This window comes from Lepisosteus oculatus, chromosome 15 (genome assembly GCF_040954835.1).
Source record: "Lepisosteus oculatus isolate fLepOcu1 chromosome 15, fLepOcu1.hap2, whole genome shotgun sequence".
Taxonomy (NCBI): domain Eukaryota; kingdom Metazoa; phylum Chordata; class Actinopteri; order Semionotiformes; family Lepisosteidae; genus Lepisosteus; species Lepisosteus oculatus.
The window spans coordinates 22,629,393-22,648,700 of record NC_090710.1 but is presented as its reverse complement, the minus strand read 5'-3'; the positions used below and the strand labels follow the sequence as shown (position 1 = coordinate 22,648,700).

The following is a 19,308-nucleotide window of genomic DNA, read 5'->3' as shown; positions in this document are numbered from 1 at the left end:
TCTTTGTGTAGAAGATCGTGACTGTTTTATTATTTTAAAGAAACAACTGGGTTCATCAGTCTTCTTGACTTCAGTCTCACTGTTCCCGCAACACATATTTATAAAGGTAGAATATTTAGTGTAGAATGATTGATGTTTTGATGTAGACCTTAAACTTTGAAATGCTGAAAAGCTGAGCAAGGTTTAAAACAATTTAACGTGCATTGAATTTATATCACTTATGCGCTTGAATCTTGCAGTCTTATCAAAACCAAAAGTATTCCCCCTCCTGTATACCTTAAGTTATGTATAATTATTATATAATTATATAAAGTTATGTATATGATTAAATATACAATTCCGTTGCTTTTAATTATTTTGAAAAATGTTACAAAACTAATATCAAAAACAATAAAAAAGTATTATTAAATTCATATGATTTACATCCAAAAAAGGTTATTTTAGATATACAGTACAGTAGCTAACAAAGTTTCACAAATTTCAAATGCATGTATACATATATTTTTAGGAATCTTAGAGATACTGATTTTGGATATTGATAATATTTTTGTGTCATTTTCATTAATTGGTCATTTACCACTGGCTTCAACCGAATAGCCTCATTAATGAGAGAGTTGATTTGGCACAGGTGAAAATAAAGAAAGAAAAACACAAATGAGAACCCATACTCTCCATCTACCAACAGAACTGTGTTTTCACACCATGAATACAGACATATAGAATGATAGACTACCTGATGTGAATCATAGACCAATAGACCCCCCTCACAGCTCTGCCTGCTGTCCTACTATAACAATAGTGTTCTTGAAACATGAGAATTTAACAGTTATGTCAATGATGGCCCAAACACCAGAACTGAGTATTGATAGTACCTTTTCAGTTCCTGAATCTGTGGCAGTTTTAAGTAACAAGTTTCTTTTTAAGTTTAGTATACACAGTGCCTTGCAAAATTATTCTCTCTACCAATAATATTACATTTTAATTAATTACATTAATTAAAAGTAAGGCGTATATTTTCAAATTGACTTCTTATTTTGGAAATGTAATGATAAAACACAATGCTGTGAATTAGAATCTGACATAAAACTGCAGCAGCTATAGAAGGTCTACACGCACTTTCCAAAGTAACCTTTCAGAATGTTTGAGCATTTGTTTTTCACTTGAAAGCTGTGTTACAATGTGTCAATAAATGTAACACATTTTGGAAATAAAATATAAATGCATGATATATACTACTGTATATTTGTAAATTAAATGTCTGATATACAGGTAAAGTTCCATTTAATTCTGATTGAATGCGTCTTGATTTCGAGCTGTTGGCATGATACTACAGCCACCATTGAACGGAGTTTCCGTGTGATGATTGTCCGAGCACAGAACTCCTGTCAGGGTGCTTCTTCGGATTTTTCCGGTGAGGCCAGGGAGGGCTGTGATGGTGTGATTGAAGAGTGAAGAAGCTGGCAGGCGGATGAATGAAGTGAGGCAGAGGGTGCTCCAGCAGGAGAAAGGCTGCCCATTACGTGCAGCAGGGAGTGCAGGAGTAAAATTGCCTGGGCAGGGAAAACCGGAGAGAGCTGTTGGGATGAGGCTGGGTTCCCAGTGGAAGAAATTGTTCAAGATTGGACGGTAGAAGCTGGCGATCTGGAGCCTCGGGAAAGACAGCAGCCGAAATGAAAGATGAGCCGGTGAAGGGCTGGCTGATACTGGGGGATAGCGACACTCCCCTCCTAATGCAATAGAGGAAGAAAGATTGTGAAAGCATTTGCTTGCACGGATGGCTCTTATATCAATGTTGGAACACTGACACAGCAGAGAAAGCCTCCTTAAATAGCCTGTACAATGAGCAGATTGAGACCTTGATTGACTGCTTGATTGAAAGGTATTTGGCCTAACTGAGAGCCGTCCCAACCTTGTGCACACAAGCCTGGAGGGAGGCTGAGAACTAATGAGAACGTTTGGGTCGCCTCTGGCAACAGCAGGACATGAGTCATTCCCAGCCTGGGCATCACAGTTGGGCCACAAAATGGTTTACTTTAGAAAAGGTACTATAGGCATAGTAGGTAGTGTTTGGGTAGTGTGATGCACTCTCCACTTCTTAATAACATACTTCATTATACTCAAGGGAATAAGTAACCTTTTTCTGGTCCATTTGTTGTAGAACTGTGAGGTTTATGTCAAAATTTAATATCTGCTGTATCTGAGGGCATGCGATTACTCTGAAGACAAGTTAAAGCACGTTAATTGCACATTACAGTATATAGACAGACCATTACACTGATAGTGTGTCCTGCCCAAATATTCTTTTGCACATGGACTTAATTAGGGTAACTCCATCAATGGGGATGAATACTTGTAATCTGGAATTTCTGATTTTCTTTTAAAAATTAATATATTTACATGCTATCAGCAGGTTTAGCTTGTAATAGATTGCGTAGATTTGAAATACAAAATCTCATTTGAAAGTGTCATGATTGCAGGCTCCCCTCGCATTACAAAAATATAAGGACAATTTACAGGATGTGAATACTTTAGCAGGCAATATATGTGCACTTACACCACGCATTTGTCAGTTAATTTTAACATTACAAGGAAAATAGTAAGACATAGAAGACACAGGTTAAATCAACCTGGAGACTTGATTGTTCCAAACAGTACTACTGTATATGATCTGTTAAATCAACCCTGGATGGGGTGAATTAAGTTATTCATGTTCTAAAACAAGAACTTACTCAATTATATCTGTCTTCTTGGTGACTTTAGCTACATGTTACCAATAATAAAATAAGCCTATAAGGAACCTCTGCAAATAGGAACTATGCAACATGCAAATATAACAAATGCGATATGTGGGATGCATTTACTTATGACCCTGTCTAAATGTTCATTATTTGCATTGCTTGTCCTTTCACAATTATGAAATGTCAGGAAATATTTCAGAAGCTCAGCAGAGATGGGTCTGGTCAATACTATTATTAGTTATTTTGGATGAGGATTATGTCTTTCCTAGTCTGTGTTTAATGTCCTTGATATCCTGAAGCAACTCATTCATGATCAAAATCCAGTAGTTTTGCTTTACTCTGGAACAGCTTTTGGAGGATTTTTTTTCAAGGCTTTAATACATTCATAGGAAGAGCTAGCCATGACTGACAGCAGCTAGAATATGCAGTATATGCAGTTGACTGGCAGACTGGAATAATAATTGAGCACTTCCCTACAGTAATAAGCATTCACATAGGTGAATACCTTTCTTCTAAATAATGCTTTTTGTGTACTATACTGTATGTGTAATATGCATGTACAGTACATACTGTACAAGTATTGCCCTACCAAAACAGAGAATGTGTATTCCTTAGTTATGAATTTTGAGAAATGTAGTAGCAACCCAGGCCTTTTTCTAAATGTGTTATGCTGCAGGAAAAAAAAGATTATGTAAATGGCCTCATAAGGGGCATAACTACTGGTACATGTACTTCTGGTGTATAGTTGACAACAACAATATCCGCAGCTAATCTGGCAGTTCAGATGCTCTCCTTGATTTAATGTTTGGCAGGTGAAAAGTCAGAAAGAATCACAGTACATGCTGCAAGACACTTCTGAAATGCTGTTCTCTTATCGTGTAGAGCTGCATGAAATTCTGTTGGCTGAGCAGTCCTATAGGATGTACTGTACGGTATGTGAACATCCACTGGAAGATTTCCAGGTCTCTTTAAAGCATCAGCTTCTAAAGAGCTGGCAGAAGCTGGTCATAAGGATCCAAAAGGGAAAGAAACCTGGTGAGGCACACTGGTCCTCCAGAACAGACATTGGGTATCTCTGATGTACTGGAATTGTTGAGGTTTCTTGCTCGAGCTGCATTGATCCACCGTTAGGAGTGTTTCCTAATATTTGTAGACAGTGGAGTTACTACCCTGTAGCCTGATCTTGTCACTTGATCTCAGTAAGATAATGATCTCTATTGGAAAAGGTGATGATGGATCATTAGGTGGACCCCTATCACCTGGAGCAGAATTTCTAAAAACAAAAAGAAGACAGAGGACATACAGTACACGTTAAATAGAAGGTACAGTATAAGAACCTTTACAAAGAAGATGAGGTCAGTCAGACCAGTAAGCTCATTTGTTTTATTTTGTAGTTATGATTCAAAGTCCAAGTTACTTGGTCATTAAAGATCTCATTTCACCATTTACAGTAGACGTGTCAACCCTGGTGTCCTGAATAAATTCCACTTTGGGCTTGCACAACCCTGGCTACATCAATTTCCCTCTCAATTAAACTGGTGAGGTGTACAAATATACTGTACTTTGTAGTTGGGCTTCTGGAACCATATTACAGTTATAGTCTTATATTTAAAGTGTCACAGCATCATTTGGGAGGAAAGTTTCTATACTAATGGTACTGAAAAAAACAGGACATTATTTCCAGCTTTTTGTGCACCCCAGAATCTTCATTTGTTTTTGTCAATTTGTTCAGTTGTCTTTGCAACAATGTAAATTGGACTTTCAATGCGTTTTAAAGGCTAAGCATGAAGTCACAGTAGTTGAAGTCGTGATGGCGCAGTGGTTAACATTGCTGCCCAGCAGTGCTGGGGCCTGGGGTTCAGTTCTGGACCTGGGGTGCTATCTATACACTCCCCTGTTCTCCTGTTGTCCACATGGGTTTTCACCTTGTGCTCTGGTTTGCTCCCACAGTCACAGACATACTGGTAGGTTAGTTGGCTTCTGGGAAAGTTGGCCCTTGTGTGAGAGTGTGCGTGTTTCTGTCTCTGTGGACTCTGCAATGAACCGGTATCCAGGGTGTATCCTGCCTTGCGCCCGTTGCTGTGTTAGGCTTCAGTCCTCCCTGTGACCCTGAACTAAATAAAGCAGTTTATAAAATGGATGGATTTTATAAAATATTGCTAGGGTCTCAGCTGAGAAAATGTCTTTTCTCACATTAAACAGAGGACCTGCTGTGCAGTCATGTCCCATGTCTGCTGCTGACTTATATTTCTACAGCGTGAAATCTGTCCATCTAAGTTTGAATCTTCAGGTTGCTCAGCCATTTGAACACCAGTTGGCATCACCTGTGTGACAATTTGTCTGTTTCTGGGTGTAACAAACAGCGCTGCCTGAGTCCATGTGTCTATTTACTAGTCTGTGACAGTAGTCACAGGAAATATTTATATACTAACACGTTTGACATACTGTATTGCATGTGTTTTTCTAAAAAAATAAAGATTGGATGCTGGAATGCTGGAAGAATTACTCTTAACAAATCTTCTAAAACACAATTTAAAATTAGACTTTTTTGTACACACTGTTGTACAAATGTTTTAGACATTTTGTATCTTTCTAATTTCTACACTCAATTTTTTCCTTATTATTTTTTTTTCTAGAGAAACAGTTCTAGCAGTCTTCTGTTAAAATGTTACCTTTTTGTTTAAGGTTGATAAATTTCCTGTAGCAGGTTTGATTCATATTTTTCAATATACTAATCCACTTCATACATGTGGAGAGATTGTAAAACAGGAGAGTGTACTGTATGTTGCCTTATATGCCAATTTAAGACACTCATATTACATATGTATTTTTCTAGGAATGCAGTAGTTTTCTTTAATTCACCATGAATTTGCCTCAAAATTTGAATAGGTCAGACATGCACAGTATCATAATATTACTAATCAGACAACACACATACCCTTGTACAGCTTTCTTAATGAAAAAACAAATACGTTTCGCTACTATCAATTTTATATGCCAGCAGCTATATCACCCTGCAACTCACAACTGACAACCTGCTGAAGCTCAGCAGGAGCAAGTCGGGTTAGAACCTGGAGAGGAGACCTCCTGGGAAAGCTAAGGTTGCTGCTGGAAGAGGTGTTAGTGGGACTGCTTACACTGCAGTCTGTGTAGGACATAATGCCCCAGTATAGTGACAGCAACACTATACTATAAAATAGCGCCATCCTTTGAATGAGACATAAAACCAAGGTCCTGACTCTGTAATCATTAAAAAACACAGGATGTTTCTTGAAAAGAGTGGGGGTGTTGCCCCAGTGCCACTGCCAAATTTCCAATTGGCCTTTACCAATCATGGCCTCCTAATAATCTGCATCTATGAACTGGCTTCATCACTCTGTTCTCCTCCCCACTGATAGCAGGTGTGTGATCAGCAGACTGATGCACCGGTGGTGGTGGAGGGGAATGCTTTGAGTGGAGTTTCCAAAAAAGTGCAATATAAGTGTAAGGAATTATTATTATAATGTGTAATGATATGTGAAAAAGTATTACTCATATTGATCCCAGTATTCTTGTAAGCATTTTCCTAACATTCACAATAAAAATACAAAGGCAGTAACTATGTGCAATATGTTTAATGAACAAATGCTTCAAGTTGATTCATCTGGAAACAAAGCAACAAAAATACCACATTCCTAGAAGAAAGAAGGGCATATATTTGGCTGCAATCGTATATACAGTACAGTTGACAACTTCCAAAACAGTGACTTTAGTGTAGTTTTAAAAAGTGATTTATAGATATTATCATCTACTAATTAACATGAAGAAAAAAAGCAATGTTTTTTCTCTGTACATTTTTGGAGTGGATTTATAAGTTGAAAGAAGCTGCTGAACTGCTACACACCTTTCGTGCAGAGCTGTGTGAACTTCGTTTGGCTGAATGGTTCCATTTCTCCACAGACATCTGTGTCAACAGTTTATGAAATTAATGCTGTGTTGTGGTTGTAATTACTGGTGAAGATGGATGGGAATTCTAATACTTTGTTTGGGCAGCAATACTGTATGTGCATACTGTATAATATGTGCCCACAAACATTTATTTATAGAAATATATGAAGTATATTGAAGCCTTGGAAAGCTGCTTCCTTTGACCAGGTACTGTACAGTATATGTCATGTGTTCGTGCATAGAATTTACTGCATGAACCCCACTGTTATTTGAATTAACATTCCAAACCATTTCAAATCTAACTTTTTTTGAATATTACTTTTTCCTCTGAAATATTAGAAAGTTTAAATGCTTTCCACTATGCATTACTGTCCAGATTCTTTTTTTAAAAAACTGTCACGTTCGTAAACCCCTCCTCTTAAGGACGCTCCAGCCCTTCCTTGTTCTTTACTCAACTCCCGCATCTTTACTCATCTCTTTACACACCTCAGTTCCCCTTAAAAAAGCCAGGCGCGTAGGCTGTTCTGGGCTCTACATTGGTTTCCGTACCAGGCGAGTTCGGGACTTGGAAGCGCCTGGTCCCGTCAAGCTCTTAAATTCCTGTTCCTGCCAGTTCCCGTTTTTATTTTTTATTGGATTTTCGCCTTCTTTTGGATTCCCCCTTGGACTTAATTCTGGATTTTTTGCCTCGGTCACACTTTCCCCGAACACCAGCTCACCATGGCCACACCCCCTGTTTTAATTCCCGACTCCCGCATGCTTTTCCCCTGCGTTTTCCTCACTCTACCACAGATCTGCATAGGGTCCTGAAAGAACGATTCCGTTACAAAAACATTACCTGTATGCATTGTAGTTTCTTTATGTGAAACTACCAAGATACTATACATAATTGTTCAGTGAATTTACGGTCGTGTTTTTAATTTGTTAAAAAGAAGCTAAGCAGGACATCAGCAAAAATCAGTTCTGGCAATGAAGGAGAGATTATACCATCTGTCTTATTGTTTTCTTAGATTAGAAAGACTCAGAGTATCAAGATCATTGTGAAGAGATAATTACTGTTTAATATTCACTTGGAAAGACAATCTCTAACCAGAACATTTTCTAATGTGGTAAAAAAAACACGATTTTCTAGGAGTGAGAGCTCTTGGGTGCTATGTAAATATTGTGATGAATATTTTAATGATCTTTAAAACTTGGTGAAAATTACAATTTGATTCAAAGGCTTTGATAGACATTGTACTATCCCTTTTATTCTATAATATTCACTGAGTAGTAAAAGTAATACTAATCTATTAGACCCTCTTTGTTTCTTTGTGTTAGAGGTACAAAAAGCACGTTATTGAAGAGTACCTTGGCTTTCTGCATGCTCCATCAATCTTGTCATGAGCATATTTTGTAAGCAAGGATGGTTTGTGAATCAGATGAAAAATACTCAAGACTTGGTATTGCCTTTGAAATTTAGGAACTCAAGGAAGGTTTCAATGAATTAGTGTCCCATAGTCTCCTAACCTAATTATGTACAACACCTGTCATACTAATTCATCACTTGCACATAAGAAGATATAAAAGAGTGAGCCCTGTTTACTGTAATTCTGCTTATAGTGTGTTTTGCAATTAAGTTTGCTCTGTAGTGTGTTTAAAGACAAACATGCATGTACTGTATATGTTGTATTCAAACACACACAAGTGCCATTTAGTATATATTTTCATTAAAATTAAAATCCATATCTTGGCATTTAATTTGCTATTTCAACTGAGTCCTGAAAGATGCATCTGAAATATTGATGAGTCTTTGATTACCTATTGTAAAATACCCTGGAATAATTGTGATAAGTTATCAAATGAGTCTGCTCTCCTCATTTAGAACATGAGAAAGGATACAAACGAGCGGATAGATAAATATTGATATCTTTCAAATACTAACCAACCTCCCCTCTCTAACAAGTATGCTTGTTTAGAAAGTGCAAAATAATATTTTACATGAGGATTCTTTAAAAATCACTGACTTGAATTACAGTATGTTATTTCCATGATTTATTGGGTTCACACATTACATCAGTTTATAATATTACATAAGACTGTTTCAAGGATATTTAACATTGAATGTTATGGATACATTTATTTTTAATACTGAGATAAAGATAATTGAGTAATTCAAATGAGTTTCAACCAGATTTGTCAGAGTCAAGTAATCTGATGAGGGAACTCTCCTAGTTGTTGGCACCTAATGTTTAGCAAATCAAAAAGCCGAGCAGTTTGAACTGTCATGATATGTGATGTGGCTGTCTATCAAATAGCATCTAATGAAGTAACATTTGAGGAATGCGCAAACATGCGCAACAGTTTTGTTGTACTCATGGACTCTGGTAATCTCATTACAAAGAGTGGTACTTTTGTGTTCTGTTTAGTAGCTCTTATTCACATTTAATATTCTATTTATGTAAAATTCCCAGATGCAGATTTGATTATTCAGTCACCAAAAATAGTTACATAAAAAGAACCTGCATAATTTCACTTCAGTCTGGTTCTTCCCGATTTAAATTTTTACACTTCTTAAAAGCTGGATACCAGCTTACAGTAATTATGATACATTCTGAATGTTTTGAAAATATAGGTTGTGCTATTTAAAATCAACCCCATGGTCCCTGTATTGTGCTATATGATTATGTGAAAAAATATTTTTAAAGGAATATTGCCATAAGTTGCATAATTTGAGGTCAGCCAGTTATGAAGTACAGATTGTTGAGTTGAGTTTTCTTTGACGTTTTGACAACTGTTAAAAAGGGCTGACTTTAGTGGCCAAAGGGCTGACCATAATGGCAAACTAGAACCTGCTATGTAAAGCAGAGTGAGATTTTTTTTTTTACTGTTATAAATAGGATGATAAAAATGGGGAAAAAAGTATTGTACTTAAAAAGCTAAGGAAGCACATTAAAACTTGATCTGACCCTGATATACTTTGTGCACTTTAAGAGTCCTGAGAGAGCAGCACTTTAAGAGTCCTGAGAGAGCAGTATGTCAGTACAGTATGTTCAGTTTTCTTATTTCCAATATAGGGTATTACAAGAGAATAAAAGTTATAATGCTACTGTATTTATTTAAAAAATCACTACTTTACCAGTGCACCTTTAAATCAAGTCATATCAGGACATTGCCTGTCATTAGGAAAGTCACCTACCTGTACACATGATAATGAATGTGTCCAGATGGTGTTTTGTTTCCATATTATTGGGTTCATTTTGAATGAGTTCTGACAGCTGTAACAGGTGTCATTGTAAGTATTCTGTCCCAAAGCAACTAACCCTGTTTTGTCAAGGCACTTCTGTCAGAGGCCAGTGCTTCCAGAGCAAGAGAGAAACTTTGAATAAAGTTAAATATTTTGATTAAACAAAAGTGAAATTTCCAATAAATATTAAATCCCATATCATTTTTTTCCAAGATATCTGTCCTGAATCTTTCTTTTCCATTGCAAACCCACATTAGTTACAGTATATAAGTGGTATCTTAACATGATTGGATCATTTTCTACCAAATGGGCTAGATGGGCTGAATGACCTTGTCTAATTTGCAATGTCCAAACTGAACGTGAAGAATGCATTAAACTTCCAACTGTATATCAACAGTGCTGAAACGGAGACAAATAATATAACTTGATTGACTTTATATAGTGATGAGAATCTCTAAGTTAAATGATTTTAATAGTGTTTCTACAAAGATTAAGAATGTTCTTTTAAATTGCCCAATTATTTACACACATATGTACTGGACTTTGTTCTTGTTGCTGAAGTACTGTATGTTCAGAAAGAGGTAGAACCCACATACTGTATTATCAGACTGTTATCTGTTTTGTGTTTAGAATGACAAGACCGACATGACAGAATTTTACTAGAATGTTTTCTCTGACTTTTTTACTTTCCTAGCTCTTCTTAATAACCCTCAATTCTCATTTTGCTACGGTCTCACAAAAGAAGCCTTTATAAGCTCTTTGGTTACACTAGGCTTTGGTACAAGGTAAATGCACTTGGGAAAATAGTTTTTGACAACGCAGTTTTTACTATGATTTTATCTCATCAGCTGAATATTTTACTTACAATGAACTGACATGTCATGTCCAAGGATTGGTCAAGGTCTAGGAAATGAATCAAACTGAAGCTGTTAGCTGTAGTGTTAGATATCAAAAGAAGAAGATAAACAATCAAACAGTTATCTTATAAAATAGCTGTTGCTAAACTAAACTGTGAAATGAGTTGACTTTCATAGGTCTTCCCATTAATAAGCTTTTCTTAAAGTGATAAGAATTGTGTGATCTATACTGACGCCTGATAAATTGCTTTTAGTTCCCTTTAGATGTCTAGAAAGGTTTTAGAAAATCTATTTACCTGGGAAGTTCTGAATCCACAGCTCCCAAAGCTCAATAAATATTCAGCTCTATTGTGATCTGTAATGGGTACAATTTTAACTTGATCTACTCTCTTGTGGAAAACTGAGAATATTCCTATTTTCAATATTACAATTGTAAAAAGATCCGTTTAATTGCTTGTTCCTCTATTCACACCACTGATGAAGGTAAACGGCAATTCAATACTATCTATATGTATAAGGGAATTTAGAGTTAATCCATGACTATGAAGGGGATAATCACTTAAGTGATGCATAAAATTGCCAAAATAGGCAGTAATTAAATGAGCAAAGTAGACCACTAAATACGTAGCGGGAATTCAAAGACATGTTTTATAAAGCAGGCCATAACAACATCAATCAATATTAAATTAATTCTCTGGGGTCTTTCCTTTCAAGCATCCCCTTTTAGCAAATGCATAGAATAAGACACAGTGCTCTTGCTGTGTAATTGATTGATTCCATGGGCGTAAATTGTGTTAGACCTGTTATCAATTCATACAATGAGTCTATAAATGTAGATAGCTCTTGCATAATTAATTTTGAGAGTGTATTGAAAACAAATGTTAGCCAGAATATGATTTCATTTTTTATTGGAAAGATATTTTTGTAGTCATTTGTGCTTTTAAAGTCATTTCACACTAATGTTTACCTTCTGATACAGTATGTAGAGTATGCTGCTTGAGTGACACAGCCCAGACTATTTAAGACATGCAGAACACATCCTGTTCTGTAACTGGTTGTTCAGCTTTGATTGCACTCACTTGATTTGATACATGATTATTAATGTTATATACTACCTTTTCATAGTGAGAACAACCTCAGTGTGGTTGGCAAAGCAAAGAACATGAATGTACTATCCCAGCACTTTGTAAGAGTGTACTCAGAAATTGTTGCGTACTGTACTTAATAGTTCAGCATTCAACATTTCTAAAAACCCTTTAAAAAAGAGCTATGCGTAAACATAATACCACAAAAAAGTTTATGAAATATATATGAAATAGATTCATATTTCAATTTAAAAGAAAATTGAAAAATGAAACTGAGATAAAATTAGTATTTATATTTGTATATTACCAACACAACCATTTAGTTTTACTTGTCCATCAAAAAGTTCTAAATAATGCCATACAGTATAATATTTTAAACGATTTCTCGCATTAAATCTGAGGCTGATGCTTGTAAATTGCCACAAATGTACTGTAGGATGCAGACGAAAAGAGATGTTAAAAGCAAGACATACCATTCTTCTTTTTACATTTTCACTATAACAATCACAATTAACCTTTTATTGTTTTATTTGCAGTATGAAAAAAACAGTACAAAATAGGTTGAAAAATATTTTTGAGAACTTTGAGGAATGTTTTGCCTTTTTCATGCTGAGATATGTAGGAATTTGAGGCACATGTCAGACTGAAGCCGAAAGGAGAGCAGAAAATGTTATTCTCAGTGACAGTGACTACAGCTTTGATTCTATGGTTTTAGACAACCATGAGGTGGATGAAGGTAGTGGTAAACTAAAGCTTTCAATGCCTCTGCCTTCTGGCAGTGAATTGTTTTTTTCTTGCTTTTGACTTGCAAAGTAATCAACTGAACTGGTAGTTCAATGGGAAAGATCACTAACAATATTTCTTCTACAATATTTGTTCTACATTTAATCACCTTTCTTCTACGTTTCAAGAGCTCGGATATGATAATGTATTGTATTTAAAGTGTACAGATGAATCTGCAGAGCTCAATCAACTACAACATCTAACTTTGCATTTTCTTAATTCTTTGTTTTACAGTAAAGCCAACTGTCATAGATGTTGACATATATGTTAACAGCATTGGGCCTGTATCCTCCATAAACATGGTAAGTGATGACATTTAATCATTAATGTGATATAGATGTGGACACTAGGACATTATAAGAGAACATGTCATTGTGGGGTTTTGTGCAGTTACAAAATGAGAGAGGAACTCCATCGGTATGGTTCTAAAGCCCGAGATGAAATGTTTTTATGCAAGTTTGCAGATCAGATAAAATAGTCTAATTTAGGTTTTTCATTATACGAACAAAAATCTGATCAATATGGAATCACGTTATATTAAATAAGTATAAAACTGAGTCAGATATCTGCTTTGGGAATGGCCAAATGAGGGTTCTAATAAATGTATTTTGTAGATTTATTATAGCATTGCACAGTAACCTTGTCATTATTTCAGGGTTTGTGACAAACTTTATTTAGACTATTGTATGTCTTGAATTCTTGATTTGACATTGTGATCATTGGATATATTAAACTTGTATTTTTTAAATGTTTATATAAATATTCTTAAAACATACTGTAACGCAACGGGGGTTCCGGTGGGCGCCCTTGCCGCATTAGGTCAGCCCCCCCACCGTCAGGGGCTCGAACCCGGGACTCCCGCTTCATTCAACAGGGACGCAGCCCGGTGAGCTAAAGAGAGATCTCTCCACAGCCCAGTAGCTGTAGTCCTGCTATCACAGGGAAGGGCAGTGACATCACCGCTCTCGTAAGCCGGCTCTTACACACCCTGATTGCCGTAAGCGTTACACTCTCCCCAGCTTAACTCGCCGTCCCTGGCGAGGGGGTATCCCACCCCGCTTCTGACATCAATGTAACACTACAGGGTTTCAGGCGGGCACCCTTGCCACATTGGGTCAGCCCTGCACTGTCAGGGGCTTGAACCTGGGATTCCCACATCACTCAACAGGGACGCAGCCCGGTGAGCCAAAGAGAGATCTCTCCACAGCCCAGTAGCTGTAGTCCTGCTATCACAGGGAAGGGCGGCGACGTCACCGCTCTGGTAAGCTGGCTCTTACACACCCTGATGGCCTTATGCGTTTCAATACTTAAACAAAAGGCTAGAGTATTAACCTCTTTATAAGAACAGTATCACATTCCAACATATTGTCTGTGCTGGAATAGTGCCACTTCCAGTGGCTGAAGGCAAAGCGTACAGTATCACTTAACTACTGCATGTTCAGTTATTCCAGCATAAATTTGTCTTCTTTGAATCTTGCTGCATAAATTGCTTCATAATCCCTCCGTAACAGCTACTGAAGATGTAATAATCACATACAGTTAATTAGAGGGACATGTTCAAATGACATAATGTAAAAAAATGTTTTAGCATCATTTCTAGCACTTGTTACAATGCAATGCTAAAACATATGTCATGACCTCTTGTGCATGTTATGGTATTTGAGCATGTCCCTATAAAGAATTCTGATTATGAAGTCAGCTATTGTCTTGTGCTTTATTCTGACATATAAATAAGGTTCCAGTAGTTTGGTTAGATCCTAATGAATTTAATAGAGAGACAAATGCTGTATGTATAAAGTATTTGGCATGACTTTCTAACTGTGGAAATGGTAACCTACAGTTTGTCCAAACCCACCTCCCCCACTACTTTAGCGAGGACTGATTGGGTGAGTTTACTGCAAGAGTCCTGAGTGCCGGACCTATATACTGTACTGTACAGTATGTAGGTGAACAGAAGTGTGCAAGATTAGGATTTAACTTCTGTCCTGAATTTCTGATATAAACACCATTTGCTCTCATTTACACAGACTGAAAGTAATCACTAAAAAGACTAATATCAGTAAATTAATTTTACCTACATAGAAATGTCTCTAGCATGGCAGTATAATTTTGTCAGTGTGCTCATACTGTGTGATGTGTAAAGAAACGCCTCTTGTTTTTTTTGTCCCATATAATCCCAAATGTATTTTTAATTGTGTGCTGAGGATACTGTAGTGTTGCTGATCTTTAAATAGTCTCCTGGGTTAATGTGATCCGTGCATTTAAGGATTCTGATCCATGTCTGCAATCTGGGCATGATGTTCTCCTCAAACGTGGAATAAATGGAGGTACACATTTAAGAGAGTGCTACCTAGAATAGGGTTGGGATTAGTCTGCAAGGCCTGTTTAGACTTTTGGCAAGAAAATGACTCCTGCTTGCAATGTCGTCAGTCAGTGGTGTCGCTCTCCAATCAGTGCTAACTCTCCTGTTAGGAATTGTGGAACTTCCAGTGTGTCATGAGATGAATGGCTTAATGTTCGGACAGGTTGGAGGAGTTTGTCTGTGTCCTCATTCTCTCCCTGCGGTATTGAATTTGTTGCTGTGAGCCAAAATGTAATCATTTGCATACTATTGGCTTAATGTTACTTTTAGTGTTTCAGTACAATGCGTCTGTCAATGTATTTGTGCTAACGGTAGTTTTATGAATGGATAACAAAACAATGTTTAAATTTCCTCTATATTATACAATATATATTATAAATACAGAGAATGGTCAGTTTTCTCCAAATAAATCTTTTTTGAATGATTATGACTGAACTGTAAAATAAAACAATCTAGAAATAATTACATTTAAAATATGATTTGATTAGCAGAACTTACAGTACCATGAAAAAACAAAACACTTGATTATTAAGTAAAAACATTACATGGTTTACTTTCAAACAAATGCATTTAAGATCTAAGATAGTAAAAATAGAAAAAAAACTTTTGTTTCAGCCTTGAAAATTCTTTGCATTCAGAATTTAAATCCATCCTACAACGCCTCTTTAAACACTTATCTTGTCTCTTCATTCTTTTCAATTTGCATTTTATGCACTCATACAGTATTATATTAGTTTGCAAACTATCATTGAAAAAGCTTTATCTGAGTGATGGTGAAGGAGAATTTTTTTTTATTTGAATTTCTAAATGATTTCTAAAAGTACTATATAGCCTCTATTTAATCTTAGCATCTGTGAAAAACAATTTTATACATATTTTCTGACATTTCTTTGAGAATGTCATAAATTTAATATTCCAGGGAACAGAATTTATTGCTTTGAAGAATTGTAATGGATGTCTGGGTCTCTTTTTCCCAAAACAAGGATTTTTATTGTTCTGGCTAAGGATAATTGTGTCATTTCTTGATGCTCATTTATTAGATTTTTTATATAGATCAAACTCATATTTTTTAGAAATACAAATATAAATTAAAACATAACTGGAGACGTCAGATTTTTCCAAGAATGACTGTAATGTTTAAATGGCTTAATATGAAAAATAATTGATAGATTCTATTTAGAAATATTTAATCACCTTTTCATTGTAAGAACTGCTATTGAAGGGGATAAGACTATGTGTTCTCTTGCATGATGCAAGTTTAATTTATTTTTCACCTTGTAAGATAGGACATTGGGTTCTTTTCTGATAGCTACAGTAAGTACTCCTCTTGTTGTTTTTATTTCAAATGCTTTCCTAAGTATGCTGAATAAGCCATCTTTGACTCTTTTCAAATAAAAGATACAGCTGTAGCTACTCTCTGCACATCTGCTTTCACAATACATCAGAAGAAATCTCAGATTAGCAGCTATGCATTGCCTCTCTTTGTAAACCATTAACCGAGCTAAGACATAATTAGTTTTAATACGGTGTGTCTATGACAGTGGGTTGAGTGAGAAGTTGATTATATGACTCATGTACCGTAGGTAAGCTCAGAGGTGAAAAAGAGTTACTGTATGTTTCTGAATTCAGGAATATTCTTGTGAAGGCTGATAGCTAATCTGTTGGTATTTCTTTCCAATATTAGATCTGGTGGAAGGTCTGGGACAGAAGTACTGTATGTACAAAATGCCTCTGTAATCTATTGTATCCTTGTGCTTACAGGTCAGGGTATAAAAGAAATCATCAAAAAGCCATTTCCATATGTTCAGCTATTCAAAGTCTTCTTTTGTTACAATGTAATGTATCTAATAATAATAATAGGAGTAAAATAATTAGTAATTTTACATACTGTAAATACCAACAACAGCATTTTATTTCCACCAAGACTACAACATACTGTACTAATTTATTAATTTTGTAAGACACAGATTTGTTCTTTGTCATTGCCTTGGTTTTGTTTATTTTTATTCTGAAATTCTAATGTGCTGTATAATTAAGCTGCTTTATGATGTCTTGCAGTGACAAATGAAGATAAATTATTAGGGCTGACTGAATGTGGGTGTATTAAGATGCTGACCTGTAATTATTTTACAATTTTTTTAAAATGTCAAAATTTTCAATTGTAGTTTAAACAATGTACTGAGGAGATGTGCTTTCAAAATAGGATAAAAATCATTTTCCCTTCTCGATTTGTGATTATTCATTTAAATTGCTTTAAAAGAAGTGCATTTTTGTTCATGTGTATTTTGGGTAGATTGTTTTTTTTCTGCATAGATTAAAATAAAATTTGAATGAGTAAAACACTAAAAAATCCAAAAATGTGATTTTATAATAAGAAAAACAAACAGTATGAGTTTTTCCTCAGTATAATGATTTGTTGCTTTATTTGCCTTTCTTTGAAGTATTCAAATATTTCAAATATTGAATCATTATTATTTTAAATATATTTTTGTAATTCTAGTCTATTACTCCTATACTTTACTATACAGTATTACACAAAACCAGATTTCAGTAGGTGACATGAAATCAGTGCATTATTACATTGATCAGTAGAAAAGTACTATAATTTGTTTCAATGTTCCAGACAGTTTACAGGTGAAAACGTAACTAATTAATGTCAATATTTTTATATAATTATCATATCCTTTATTTTTAGTACAGACAACTTTCTAAGAACCTTTTGTAAAGAAGGTATTGTAAAAAAAAACTATTATATTGTAGATTTTCAGACACAGAATGAAAATAGTCCACAGTTACCATAGTTCTGTAAAGCTAAAGAAATTTTGCTACTTAAAATAATTTCTAGTTAAAACTACTGCTCAAACATGATAGTCTGAAAAAAGAGTACATGATTGTAAAAAATGCCCACTCCTTTCTTAGACCTTCCTGTGAGCTATTGTACTATCTTAATGTATTACAATTCTCTCTGCGATCAATGTAATGATCGGTTGCACAATTTGCAGTATTTGGATAACAACTTTGGATTTTCATAAGGATAGCTTCCCTTTTTTAACCCCCACTGCCTTGACAATGTTTCTATTGTGTGCTGTTCAGAAATGTCTTTATTATTTACTTTTGTGCTATACCACTAACATGGTTATATAACAGCTAACAGCTTTTCTTTATGCATTTTTTACTTTGTATTGTGAAGAGAATAGACATCCCTTGAAACCTGTTATGCACCAAAGCAATTAATCCATGTCCTGAACCAGTTGACCGCTGATTATGGATATGTATATGCCACTACTTTAATTAAAATGTTATATTTGATGAGCTGTTTCAGAGGCACATACAGTATTGCACAATAAATATATAGACAATTTATATATTTGTGTCATTGTGATTTTTCTGGAGAAAAAGCAAACATATCATAAATAATACATATTTTGTAAAACATTGTAAAGAACTAGTCATGCCCAAGATTCAATATCAAAGCTAGAAATCTGAACTCCAGCAACAATTCAAATGCCACATCATTATTTTATGAGGGAACGATAGAAGCTTTATTCTTAATATGAACAGAACACATAACAGAAATCCTTACTCTTATTTGATTAATCTTATAAACCTGGTTTGCTGAAAGTGAAGAGCATCCAATAGCAAATGGGATATTGCCACCTGCAAGACAGAGGAGAATTGAACTTTATATCACCAGTGCTGCCAATTGGCTGGTAGAGAGCATATTGACCTATCCTGCCTCCTCTTTAGGGGAGGGGGTGGGGTATAGGACTAACACAGCTCTTTCTCTTCCTGTTTTATTGACAAACCCCTCAAAGGGGTTGTCATGTAGCCTGAGGAGCTTGGATGCTACTTTTCATTGTCAGAAAACCAGGATTATTGGTGTAGCCAAATATTCTCTTTCATTTTAAAGAGTTATCACCAGCCAGTGGAACAGAAAACCATTGGCATTGAATGGTAGATGCTTGTTAAACTCCTCCTATGAACATCCTAGGAACACACAACTGTGCTGTTGAGGTCCTGCTGTAATGGGATGAGAAATTCTAGCCTCCAGCTCCAAAGGGATATCAGGGAAAGCTTGAGTCTGCTCCTGGTTCCTGCAGTGAAAAAGCAGCAGATCCTGCTGCTGACCTTCAGGTACCTCGGTGAGCTTGGTCATAGTGAGCAAGGCATCAGGTAAGCGCCTGCTACTTTGTGCACATGACCATATTGGGAGAAAGACTGGGAGTGTGAACAAAAACAAGGGTGCTGTGATTTAGGAGTTGCAAGAAGCAACAGCAATTGTGTTAGCTGTACAGTAGGTGCGGCTTTGAGACAAATGAATTAGAATTGA

The 19,308-nt window shown here is 35.7% G+C and overlaps 1 protein-coding gene across 2 annotated transcripts in view; it reads left to right on the top strand.

The window, feature by feature from the left end:
* Window positions 1-19,308, top strand: part of LOC107079478 (gamma-aminobutyric acid type A receptor subunit gamma3) — a 195,326-nt gene that overhangs the window by 31,070 nt on the left and 144,948 nt on the right. For both annotated transcript variants that reach the window (XM_015364032.2, XM_015364033.2), the window contains exon 3: window positions 12,851-12,918. In XM_015364032.2, coding sequence (XP_015219518.2) covers window positions 12,851-12,918 — 68 coding nt within the window. The remainder of the gene's footprint in view (window positions 1-12,850; window positions 12,919-19,308) is intronic.